This window comes from Notothenia rossii, assembly GCF_949606895.1.
Source record: "Notothenia rossii genome assembly, chromosome: 1".
Lineage (NCBI taxonomy): Eukaryota > Metazoa > Chordata > Actinopteri > Perciformes > Nototheniidae > Notothenia > Notothenia rossii.
Window position 1 is genome coordinate 75,856,236 of NC_136912.1, and position 13,728 is coordinate 75,869,963.

Sequence of the window (13,728 nt, forward strand, 5' to 3'; positions counted from 1 at the left end):
ACACACTGATCCTGATAGCTCCGCACTGGCCTGCAATATACTGGCTGGCGGAGATATATCAGCTGCTGTGCGGGCAGCCGTGGCAGCTCCCACTACGCAGGGACATACTGTCTCAGGCGGGGGGGAAGATCTTTCACCCACACCGAGAGCGCTTGGCACTATGGGCCTGGCCCGTGAGTGGTACAAACTGAATACAGTGGGGCTCCTTCAGAAGGTGATAAACACTATTCAGAGTGCAAGAGCTTCCTCCACCAGGTCTCTCTAGGACTGTAAGTGGAGGGTGTTTGAGGAGTGGTGCCTTCAAAAAGGACACATCTCTTTTCGATGTCCTGTCGGGGTGATTTTATAATTTCTACAGGACCTAATTGATAAACACAGAGCTTTCTCTAAGATCAAAGTGTACCTGGCTGCTATTGCTGCATGCCATGTGGGCTTTGAGGGAAAGACGGCTAGCCAACATCCTTTGGTCTGCCGTTTTATGAAAGGGGCTCACAAGCTCCTCCCTGTTTCCAGGTCACTGGTGCCCTTATGGGACTTGGCAGTGGTTTTAGATGGGCTCACTCGACCTCCATTTGAACCCCTGGAAGAAGCTGACATGAAACACCTGTCACTGAAGACAGTGCTGTTACTGGCTCTGGCATCTGCCAAGCGAGTCAGTGACATTCATGCGCTCTCTGTACCTCCTTCATGCACTCAGTTTGCCCCGGGGCAAACGAGAGTGTTGCTGAAGCCCAACCCTGCCTTTATACCTAAGGTGGTTGGCTCATGTACCCCCATTGACATTGTGGCATTTCCTCCGCCGCTGTGTTCCTCTGAGGAACAGCGGCCGAATTTGCTGTGTCCAGTTCGTGCTTTACGCATCTATATGGACAGGTCAAAAGAATTTCGTTGCAATGACCAACTCTTTATATCCTGGGCTAACCCTCAGAAGGGCAAGCCTGTTATCAGGAATCGGCTCTCCCACTGGATTGTTGATCCAATTGCTCTGGCTTATACGAGTCAGGTTTTGCAGGCACCAACAGGCCTGCGTGCTCATTCTACTCGTGGACTGGCTACATCCTGGGCTTTGTTCAAGGGTGTTTCCATCCAAGACATTTGTGCAGCAGCGAGCTGGTCCTCACCGCTCACTTTTGTCCGCTTTTACAGGCTAGATGTCTCTGCTCCAAGGGTGGCGCAGTGCTGGGCCCCGTGTTGAGACAGGGTTCTACCTGTTAAGTTCTAGTTGTTTTGGTGATTTTCGAGATGAGCATGTCTAGCAATACGGGAGTTTCAATATCCCATAGTGAGACATTGAACGGAGTGTTATGAATGAGAACTATAGGTTACTTACGAAACCCCAGTTCTCAGAGTAACATGAAGTGAGATGTCTCACCAGACGGCCCTTCTTGCTAAGGCGAAGCGAGAAGAGGTGCTTATTTTGAATGATGCTGCGTCGTAGCGCAAGCTACTTATAGGGTGGGTGGATTCCCTGACGTAGAAGTCAAGATCACCAGCCAATCAGGATTGGCGTAATGAGATTGATGCTTCTGTTTGCATACGCGTTGAGGCCCATCCCATCGTGAGACATCGAACGGAGTGTTATGAATGAGAACTGGGGTTACGTAAGTAACTAGGGCCGGGACTCGATTAAAAAAATTAATCTAATTAACTAGAGGCTTTGTAATGAATTAATCAAAATTAATCGCATTTTTAATCAAATATAAATATTTGACCTGAGAACAGTGAGAAGCAATTTTTTTCACATGGATTTTAGTATACCATTGAATAATGACTGAATACATAAGCTTAAGCAACAAAACATTGTTTATTTTTTTCAAGGTGGTACTTAACCAAGACCAACAGAAAAGTGCAATTTTTGCCATAAAGTGTAGCAATAGCATATTTAGGAATATAGTACATTTCAGAGATTCAGGTAGCCTATAGGTAGGTAGACCTTCTGTAAACTATAACACTTTGTTTTTTAAGTAAAACACAATACTTTCAAGTACATTCAGAACATTGGAAACCCTGACTATTAGAAAACATCTCTCTGTTGCTTCAGAGGCCATAACAGACTTTACCAACAGTTGATTTAAAAAATCTAATCAATTTCAGTCCAACTCTCTCAATAACCTTGGCCAAAACAATAAACAATTCAACATAAAGTGCCAGTTGCACCAACAACGTAATAAATAGTTCAACATAAAGTGTACCATTTATAATAAAATAAAAAAGTGCCAGTGATTGACCTCAATCCCTCCTATTCTTCCAATATCCTGATGAAAAATAAAATCTCTCTGTTGCATAGGCCACTGTTTGATCAACGCGAATTGGGTGTGGGTCCTTGTACTCCGAGTCGGGCTAACGTCCACGCTAGCTTCCACGCTAGCTGCTATATGTTTTGCATTGAGGTGATACTTGAGGCTTGATGTACTGCGGTGATATGCGAATTCCTTTTTTCATAATTTGCAAACAACCGTGCTCTTATTGACGCTTCCATCCGTCCTTTTTTTAAAACAAAATGTCCCATTCACGGGGCCAACCAAAGCGGTCTCATCAGCTTCTTCATTCATGTTTGACAATTGTTCACTGTGGTTTGTTGTTGTCTGAAGTCATGAACGTTAGTTGGTGCTCCAGTATAATCGGTACCCCTGAAATTCATCCAGTGAGAAACGTTCCACGGTGCAAAAATAAGTGCGATTAAAGTGCGTTAATTTTTGTGTAATTAATTAATCTTAATTAACGCGTTAAAGTCCCGGCCCTATAAGTAACCTATAGTTTTCATAGATATATATAAACACTATATGACTCACCCGCGCTTCTGGCCAATGGAGACCGACGTTGCCACATGGCCACCATCTTGCTACGGGCAGTGCTCTCATTCATAACATTATGGTTTACTATTTAAATAACCATAGCTTGCTCAATTTTCAACCAATTTTCAAACGTTTTTTTTTTGTTATAAACATCAAAGATGTAGTTATGATACTGCATACTTATAATTATGGACTTTCTTATGAAAATAACATTAAGCAGATAAAGCAATAGCTATACACACACACACACAAGGTATTTATATTAAATATTTGCCGGTGTATATATTTCCATTAATTTTATTATATTGTTAATATTTAAAATAAATTATAAAATTAAAAATATATTTATATTTTATATATAAAAATCGGTCTCATGTTACCACTCTGTAAGCCAAGAGTTGTTAATTTAGCAATGCCTTAGCTTGAAGAACAGAGATACCACTAATGACAATAGCATATGGTGGTATATTATTTAGATATTCACACCTTTATCTGAAGAACCAAACCAACATAAAATGAGCTCACAGACAGGCCAGTTCTGTCTCATTTATCACAATTATTTTTTACATCAGATCTTCATATTGTCCTAGTTTTGTATTTAGTTTCTAGATTTGTAAACAAATCCAGAACCTTTGAAATACGTTACCACTTCATAGAACACAACATAGCACAGAGACAGCTCTGGTTAGAGTCACAAATGACATTCTAATAGCCTCTGACAAGGGACTTGTCTCTATTCTTGTCTTGCTCGATCTTAGTGCTGCATTTGATACTATCAACCATGATATCCTATTGCAAAGACTAGAGCACTTAGTTGGCATACAGGGAACTGCTTTAGGCTGGTTTAGGTCCTATCTATCTGAACGCTCTCAGTTTGTACGTGTCAACGATGAATCTTCCATGCAAACCAAAGTTAGCCATGGAGTGCCACAGGGCTCAGTGCTTGGACCTATTTTGTTCACACTATATATGCTTCCGTTAGGCAATATTATAAGGAATCATTCTGTAAACTTTCATTGTTATGCGGATGATACTCAACTATATTTGTCAATCAAGCCTGATGAAATTAATCATCTAAATAAAATTCAAGACTGCCTCAAGGACTTAAAATCGTGGATGACCTTAAATCTTTTGATGTTAAACACGACCAAAACTGAAGTTATTGTACTTGGCCCGAAGAATCTACGAAACAAATTATCTAAAGATATATTAACTATGGATGGCATTAATTTGGCCTCCCGTGAGACTGTAAGGAATCTTGGTGTTATATTTGATCAGGATTTATCCTTTAACACCCACATAAAATCAATTTCAAGGACCGCCTACTTCCATCTACGTAACATTGCAAAGATCAGGCATATCTTGCCTCAAAACGATGCAGAGAAACTAATCCATGCATTTGTTACTTCAAGGCTGGATTATTGTAACTCCTTATTATCAGGGTGTACCAAGAAGTCAGTCAAGTCGCTTCAGCTGATTCAAAATGCTGCAGCTCGTGTACTAACCAGAGTTAGGAAAAAGGACCACATTACTCCTGTTCTGGCTGCCTTACACTGGCTCCCTATAGAACACAGGATAGAATTTAAAATTCTTCCTCTCGCCTACAAAGCCCTTAATGGGCAGGCGCCATCTTACCTTAAAGAACTCATTATACCCTATTGTCCTACTAGGGCATTGCGTTCCAAGAATGCAGGGTTGTTGGTTGTTCCTAGAGTCTCTAAAAGTACAATGGGAGCCAGAGCCTTTTCTTATCAAGCTCCACTTTTGTGGAATCAGCTTCCAGTTTGTGTTCGGACGGCAGACACCCTATCCGTTTTTAAGAGTGCGCTTAAGACCTTCCTTTTTGATAAAGCTTATAGTTAGGGCTGATTAGATTCAGCCCCTAGTTTTGCTGATATAGGCTTAGTTTGTCGGGGGACATCTTACTTCTTCCTTCCCTCTGTCTATACATGTGTACTCTCATGTTCCGATTAACCCAGCTTCCCCAAATTTCTTTCTTTTTGGTGTCTATATACGCCGGGATCCGGAGTCATGGATGATCCTGCGGTCCTGTGTCATGGATTGCGAGTCCTGGATCTTGAGTCGTGGCTGTGGTCCTGGATCATAAGTCCTGGATGAATATCCTCGTGGATTCATCTTCCTATTATACACACATGCTTTTCCAAACATTTGGACTACCTATGTTGCAAATGTACTATCTTTTCAATTTACACACGGCATCTATTGCACGTCTGTTCGTCCTGGGAGAGGGATCCCTCCTCTGTTGCTCTCCCCGGGGTTTCTCCCATTTTTCCCTTTAAACTGTGGGTTTTCTCTGGAAGTTTTTCCTTGTACGATGTGAGGGTCTCAGGACAGAGGGTGTCGTATTGTCATACTGATATTCTGTACAAACTGTGAAGTCCACTGAGACAAATGTAACATTTGTGATATTGGGCTATATAAATAAACATTGATTGATTGACAGCATGGTGCGCTGAGTTCTTGTAGTCGAAAAAAGCCCAAGAATAATATAAACTGTACCCTGTGTCCTTTTGTGTCCTTCTGTAGTCCATTTACTGTTGTTTGTCTTGTCTTACCCCGGCTGATATCTCACTAAATCCAGTTTTAATTGTTCCCTATATTGCCCCTATGCCCTGTAAGGTGTCCTTGGGTGTTATGAAAGGCGGCCCCCCAAAATAAATGTATTATTATTATTATTATTATTATTATTATTATTAAGAAGAACAACTTGGTGTGGTTTGGAGGGGATGTAGGAAGCAGGGGCAGGTGGGGAGAGATGGGGCTTCAAGGTTCAAGGTTATTTTGTTTTAAATGTGTCTTGGAGATAAGGACCAGCTGCACACAATAAAATACAGTATAACACAAAACCAATAAGACACACGGTGACACATGGCACACCAACAATCAATCATCGTCCAGCCTCAGCTTTGGTATTCTTTCACAACCATTTTATGGGTTTATTAGACAGACTGAGCAAACATAAACATATGTGGGGAACATAGTGCTGCGTATCAGGGCTGCGAAGTGCAGAAAAAGGCAAAGGAGCTAGAGAGATACAAAGTTTCATATGCTGAAGCAACAGAAAAGAAAAAACACCAAACGGCCCAAGAGATACCCGACATTTTAGTCTAAAAAGAAAGGGTCTGGTTCAACCTCTGTTGACTGTCCAGCTGCAGGTGGAGAGGATGGGTGGGGTTATCCATGATGGACAACAGCCTGTTCAGTGTCCTCCTCTCCACCACAGCTTCAAAGGGGTCCAGCTTGATGCCGATGACAGAACCAGCTTTCCTGATCAGTTTATTGATCCTGCTGGTGTCACCGGCTCTGATGCTGCCCCCCCAGCAGACCGCAGCAAAGAAGAGTGCACTGGCCACAGACTGGTAGAAGATCTCCAGCATCTTGCTGCACGCGTGGAAGGATCTCAGCTTCCTCAGAAAATAGAGTCTGCTCATCCCCTTCTTGTGCACAGGGTCAGTGTTGATCCTCCAGTTCAGCCCATTGTCTAAGTGCACTCCCAGGTATTTGTAGTCCTCCACAACAGCCACATCTTCTCCCAGAATGCACAGGGGTAGAGGAGACGTCCTCACCCTCCTAAAATCAATGACCATCTCTCTGGTCTTGGCCACATTCAGAATACTCACAACATTAGGCTGAGGTTCATCTTCTGCTCTTCTTGAAGCGGTTGTGCTTCTTGTTGCTTCCGGCTAAAGTAAACATAATTAAAGAAATTTTGAGTGTTTAAAATGGGCTGTAATACACAACACATTATTTATTCCTAAACTTGCAGAAAGAAAAACTAAAGTGTGACATTTAATCATATATTTATATATCAATCTTATACACCTTGAATTCTTGTTGGCCAATGATACACATACCCTTTGAAGATGAGCTGGGAAATTGAATACTGTTGGCACAACACCATCTTTAAGCCGGACAGTCTGCCCAATCCTGTCAAAGTCCTCACAACTGAAGTGATCACGGCAGAGCAGTGTCCTGCCACAGGAAACAAAACCATCCCTTCTTAGGGCAACTTCCCACTGCCTCCTCCTCTCTCCGGTTTTGGGAAACCTTAAAAACATGAGAAAGGTAGCCAGATATAAATTATTGTCAACATTGTCCTCCCTTCTTTCCTTTAACATTAAGGGTAAGGACAAAAATACACACCTAAATTATCATATTTTTGAGGTAATTGTATGTATGTATGTATGTATGTATGTATGTATGTATGTATGTATGTATGTATGTATGTATGTATGTATGTATGTATGTATGTATGTATGTATGTATATATGTATGTATGTATGTATGTATGTAATGTATACTTTAAGAATAAGACAACCACACTAAGAGTTATAAAAAAGGTGTCCAAAAGAAACATTAAATAATTGTGTAAAGAAATGGTAGCAACATATTCTAAAGAGGCTTGCAATACTATTATCTCACATAGCCCCACTGATCCTTTGTAGCAGGACTTGTAATGTACATACATCCACTAAGTAATTAACGATTATCCTAATTATAGTCATAATATTGTCATATCTTACATGTGAAAGGTGATTCCACGGGTTCTTGTTTGCAGATTGCGGCGATTAGAGCATCCGTAGGCTGCACAAAAGTCCGGCATAGTCAGGTACTTCTGTAAACACAAAGCCAGCAATTTCCTGTATCATAATGTATCTAAAATGTAAGATGTTTTTAACAAGCCAAACCACTTGGAAGAAATCATGTGTAACTTAAGTTATGTTGAAAAGAAAGAGCAGTTATGCCTCTCCCACTGGTGTAAAGTTGCTGGGTCAACTTTGTAATACTAGGTCTCACTCACAGCCTCTTGCTATTAGCCAGCTAATAAATACAACCATGGAACATACACAAAGAAAAGCTGCAATTTAAACATGTCCAAGCATCATGTATCATAGCCATGCTAATAATGTTTATAATAAACCAAACCATTTATAAATCAGTCAAGATTTCAGCGATTTAAGAGTATTTTTGTGCAGATCACTCACCTTACAACAGCTACCATAGCGCGTACCAGAGTAGCTGTTGACTGTTGCAAGATGTCGGCCGGCGAGCTACGCTGTAAAATCTCCCATGAGCCATCTGGTGTTTATATATTTCTATGGTTTTCCCCAAAAAGTGGACGGAGCCGTAGTTTTTGCCCGGAAATGACGCATTTGTCACGCCCATCTACTTCCGGTCCATGGGACCTTATTTCGGAAAAATTATGTATTAAAGTCAATAGAGAGAGAAAACTTATCGTTCAATCCCGTTTGAATTGTGCCACAAATTACACATATGATGTTTGTCAATCTTAAAAAAAATTGTAAAGTTTGTCGTAAAACTGTTGAAATATAAGACTATGACAAATATGCAACTAGAAAGACTACAAATCCCAGAGTAAGTGATGTCATAACTGATGTCACAATTGTTTTCCTCAGTTAAATATAAGAGATAGCTAAGATAAGATAACTTTAACAAGATGCCTGTGTGCTTAGTACCAGGTTGTTATCATACCAGCAATGGGTCTTGTTCGTTCTTTCGCTTCCCGTCTGATGAAAGGACCAGGAGTGGCTGGATCAAGTTAGCTACCTAGCTAGTAGCAAGCACGTTAGTTAGCATTAGTCTTAGCCTTGTCATTTGTATTAGCCTTAACATGAAGTAACATCAAGTAACCCAAAATGTTAAACAGTAAGAGTAGTAGTCATATTTTGTGAACCCTTTGAAGATTAGGCTACTGTCACACCGGTGTGATCATTCTATATTACACCATTCAAGCCCGGGGGAGAAATGCTAACGCTAACGCTACATTAGCATCGGCGATCTTTTGTACTTCCAACCCAGTCTCATGGCATTTCGTGTTCACCAACACGATTTTTAATCTATTGATTCGTGTTCACCATCACGATTTCCCCCTTTTTTTAGTGTTGCACAGCACGATTTTAAAAGCAATGTATTTCTATTGGTAGTCTCACGGCATTACGTGTTATAGGAAGACCGGAATCTGTGTGGTTCATAAAAACATGTTCTTACTCAATATCAAGCCACAATTATTGCTTTTATTTTAAATCGTATAATTTCTGACTTTTGTTGCCGTCTGTGAGGAAAATAAATGGGGCTGAGAGCCTCAGGATACTGAAATCTGTATTTTTTTTATATTTTTTTCCTTCTAATTTGTTATTCTTTTCAAAATAACACACTGTTATTTACTCAACAATAACACACAATTATCCTTGTTTTTATTTTTTATTTTATTTCCATAATCTCTGGCTTTTTTGGCGTCCGTCAGGAACTGAATTAAAAATTTTAAAAAACGGAAACAGACGTAGGCCAGGAGTTTAGGATGGCTGAAGACACTACACTACCCATAATCCCCAGCAATCGTTTAGGACTACAGTCCCTGTGATTAATCTTCAAGCTCTGGGATTGGATGTTGGAGTGGCAGTGCGCCAAGGTTACGCCGAGCGTCAAACAGCTGTTTGAAATGGAACGAAACCACGCCAGACTATCCAAAACTGGAATCGAACACCCCCCCAGAACTACACATGCTGGGTATTGTGTTTCGCAAAATGTTCTATGGGACGTCGCTACTGAACGTTTTCGTTTTTCCCACAATTAGAAGTTGCCATGACATTGGTGTTATCAGTAATATTATATTATTATTATTATTGTTATTATTGTTAGGGTAATGTTGTGAATCGAGTGGCCCATGGTGGTAGTGGTGGGGTTATGGTATGGGCAGGCGTATGTTATGGACGATGAACACAGGCCACTCGATTCACAACATTACCCTAACCCTAACCCTAACCCTAATCCTAACCCTCACACCAGATACTGACTGGTTTTCGGATCCCCCCAGACCCCCCCAATAAAGCAAAATTGCACGTTTCAGAGTGGCCTTTTATTGTGCCCAGCCTAAGGCACACCTGTGCAATAATCATGGTGTCTAATCAGCATTTTGATATGCCACACCTGTGAGGTGGGATGGATTATCTCGGCAAAGGAGAAGTGCTCACTATCACAGATTTTTTCTGATTTGTGAACAATATTTGAGAGAAATGGTTATTTTGTGTATATAGAAAATGTTTTAGATCTTTGAGTTCATCTCATGAAAAATGGGAGCAAAGACAAAAGTAAAAAACATATTTTTGTTTAGTTTATGTGCAGTAAGCAATATTTAAACATTGCATTATTTACCATCCTGTGATCTCCATTATGTAATGCATCGAGTCTGCATTGTGGCTGAGGTAAAGTGTCAGTAGGGGGGGGGGGGGGCGGGTTCTGGTCCTGATGGAGAGAGTTTCTGGTCCTGATGGAGAGAGGTTTTGGTCCTGATGGAGAGATGTTCTGGTCCTGATGGAGAGAGGTTTCGGTCCTGATGGAGAGAGGTTCTGGTCATGATGGAGAGATGTTTCGGTCCTGATGGAGCGCAGCCTCCAGCCAGAGGGTTGTGTTGAAGGCAGAGCTGAAGCCCACAAACAGGATCCTGGCAGGTGCTGGAGGAGGAAGTGAAGTGATATTAGTAAACCATAATGATGGATGTTATTATCAGCAGCTGCCAATAGATCCCCTAAATCTTGTATGATGGACCACACACACACACACACACACACACACACACACACACACACACACACACACACACACACACACACACACACACACACACACACACACACACACACAGGGCATTGATTATTTCATAAGTTTAGAAGGGGGGGAACATAGTCTAACAACAGTTAGCTTTAACCAGCAGCTTACTTCCTGGTTTTAGGATGCTTCACTGCACCTCTCAATATGATGCCAATATAAACAAGGTCTTCTGTCGGCTCTGTACATCAATGCCGACCTATGCTGACAAGTAAGTGAAGAGTAGAAAATATAAAGGTATTGGCTATAGGGAAATGTCCCAGCAGTTTAGGATAATGAAGGGTCTAATATATTACATAGCCATTACATTTCTAACTCCTAATGACAGGAAGGCAGAAAGTGCATTATACAAATAGTAATACTCATAATAATATCAGAAATTTTTTAACAATGACCACAATATCATTATTTTAATAAACCAAATATGAACAATTGAGGAAAATGAGGATGAACTGATGATTCAAATGTTGTAGTACAAGTAGTAATGTTGTTAGTGCATAAATTACTATTGCAACAAATGTGTTAATTTTCTTCATTATTGGTCGATTTTTTTTGGAAGAATGCTCTTGGGCCAGTGGCTACAATGATGGAGCCAGTGATAATACAATTCCACCGACCCTTAATGTCTACCCCTGCTTTTCATCTGCAAGATGGAAGAATAGCTGGGTGCTGCCTGGAGAGACTGATGAGGGACACAGACTGGCGCCAGCAGCTTTCCACACAAAGCCATCACATATTTTATTCCATAGTCCTCACTGTCCACTGGTCAAAAGAGTGAACATCACAGCTGTCATGTTAACCCTTTGTTACACAACATAAAACCAACATGCATCAAAAGTGACCCGAATTAGTTTTAAATTGTAAATATTTTTTGCAATAAATTACTTTAACCATTCAGGATTCCAGGTATTCCTCAATTAACCTGTTTTGGATCAACACCAATTTTTTTTTCCTCTTTGAATAAAAATCCTGTTTTTATCACTACACTTCTAAGGCACAACATGGGTCAAACATTACACATATTATTTTGCTATGTTATTTCATGCATGGCTGAGTGTTTCTTTACTATACATTTTCGAAAATAATTAATTTTAGCAGTGATTTGGACCAAGCATGTATGATGTAGTAATAAAAAAACTATTTTAGTTCACACAGTGTGACATTAGCTAGGCATATTAGCTTGTAATATATAGAGCAGAGCCAACTAGCAAGTTAGCCGAACATTAGCGGTTAGCTGTTTATGCTATGCTAGCTGTTGGCGACTGAACATTAACAAACTAGATTCCGCTGTAAGAAAGCTGTGAAACTTTTCATTAAAGAGCAACTTCCGGGTTAAAGACACCTGTGAATAAATGTGTAGGAAAATGATGAATACACTAGATTTTCAAAAATATATACAGAAATATACACTACAGTGACATCTGGCGTCGTTTTTTGTAAGAAATGTTCACTTCCGTATAAAAAAGCCTCGGCACGTGACCTCCTGCGTGTGACGTAACATAGGGGAAACAAGGGGGAGAGCGGCCGGTGTAACGTATTAATAAACATGGATCCCAATGCTAGTTTCGACACAGAAGACACAGAAGAAGTTGAACATGAATATTCGAATGCATATGACGGACCACAACCTTATAATTATGAGCCTGCTAGGTGTCCAAGAGACCAAGAGCAGCCAAGGATTAGAAGAAATAACGGTCATCGGAGAGAAATGGAGCTGTGGTGTGAGGAGTGGAGAACTGGGCAGCTATCTTGGCGAGTGACCGGCGTTAGCTACAGAATGTTAGCTAACGTCACATCACAACATTGTGAAGTTAGCTATCATATATCAGGCTATAACTAACGTAGCATTGATAATATAGTAACGTTACTGGCAGGACTGTGATACTGATCCATAACAGAAACTAATGCGCAAGTATCAGCCGTATCTCGCGTTACCTAATGCAACTCCACACTACGGTGCTGTGTACCGGAGGGGAGACGCGAGATACGGCTGATACTTGGCGATCTGGCGGAGAAAGGTTGTGGAGCCTCCGTTGATATGCCGTTGTAAATGGCTTGATGGAAAGCAGGTGTGTAGTCGGAGAGGGTGCACAGCTGATTGCAGCAGGTGAGTGGAGGTTGAGCCAGGAGTGACAGCCACCACGCACACACAAACAACACAGACAGGGGGAAACAAACAAACACAAAGGAGACGGCTGGAGCAGTACAGCCACCACAGCGTTACCTAATGCAACTCCACACTACGTCTTACGGTGCCGTCACCGTGTACCGGAGGGGAGAGAGAGAGAGCAGCGAAGGGGGGGGAGAGAGAAGTAATACGGTTTCCTGATAAAGTTGTGGAGAGTATGTGCTGCAGGGAGGTGGATGCACAACGCACCCAGGAACGAACGCTATCTCCGGTCCTTTTTACTGTGGACACGATGTCCTGACAGGCTGGTATTTGTGCAACCTGCACAAACACAATACTGCACCATGATTACAAATGGTGAAATACAATGTAAAACTACCGAAAAGTACCAGCTCACTAAAACACAACCGCTCAACTCAACGCAACTACTAACTATACCCGCGGTCAGAGAGCGGAGATGTTTATCCTTTGTTATGTAATATGACGCGTTGACCAGTGTTCAAATACCCATTTGCTTTCGGGGGAGCCCTATTATTCAGTGCACATCCTGCTACTAATATATATTCACTCACAGATTCATAATCATATACTAATATATATATAGATTTCACGGATCAATAACTCATGAACAAAACGTTATTCAGACACAAATGACGTCTCCTAAGTACCGTGGTAAGGTTCACAACGAACTACATTTTTATCAAAAAAAGCCAATACGTGCTGTCCTCCAAACTGGACACATTACATTGGTCTCTATCTGCAGCCGGAGAAGAAATTAGTGCTCAGGGACCGTCTGCAAAGTGCAACTCCGAAAAAAGAGAAGACAATAATATTCAATCACTATTATACAGTATATTACTACCAAACTCACTACACACATCAATAGTCTCCTGTTGGTCAGACTACAGTAGAGAGTTTGGAAGAATGTGCTTTTGAATAATTTTGGTGAATATTTATAATGTATAATCATGGCATCATCTTCAATAACCGTCTATACCTCCTGGATCACTACACCATGAATATTACATTCACATTACTCACACTCTCTGCGTTGTCGTTCATGTGGGAGTGTCACGAAAAACTAGGGAGCTGTATCTACGCGTCTGTATCTACCGGTCTGTATCTACCAGTCTGTATCTGCCTTCTCCGACGCTGCAG

At 41.0% G+C, this 13,728-nt stretch overlaps 1 protein-coding gene across 2 annotated transcripts; it reads right to left on the minus strand.

The window, feature by feature from the left end:
* Positions 1-5,434: 5,434 nt before the first annotated feature.
* Positions 5,435-11,052, minus strand: LOC307022519 (uncharacterized protein). Of its 2 annotated transcripts, XM_079655336.1 has the most exons (5): positions 10,554-11,052; positions 9,990-10,288; positions 7,340-7,431; positions 6,671-6,863; positions 5,435-6,499 (listed from the first exon to the last, which is right to left on the minus strand). In XM_079655336.1, the coding sequence occupies exons 2-5, from the start codon at positions 9,990-9,992 to the stop codon at positions 5,924-5,926; spliced, it is 864 nt and encodes a 287-aa protein (XP_079511462.1). In that variant the 5' UTR covers positions 9,993-10,288; positions 10,554-11,052; the 3' UTR covers positions 5,435-5,923. The 2 variants fall into 2 exon arrangements, with proteins under 2 accessions (XP_079511462.1, XP_079511461.1); XM_079655335.1 differs by lacking the exon at positions 10,554-11,052 and having other exon boundaries at positions 9,990-10,369.
* Between the last annotated feature and the right edge of the window lie 2,676 nt (positions 11,053-13,728).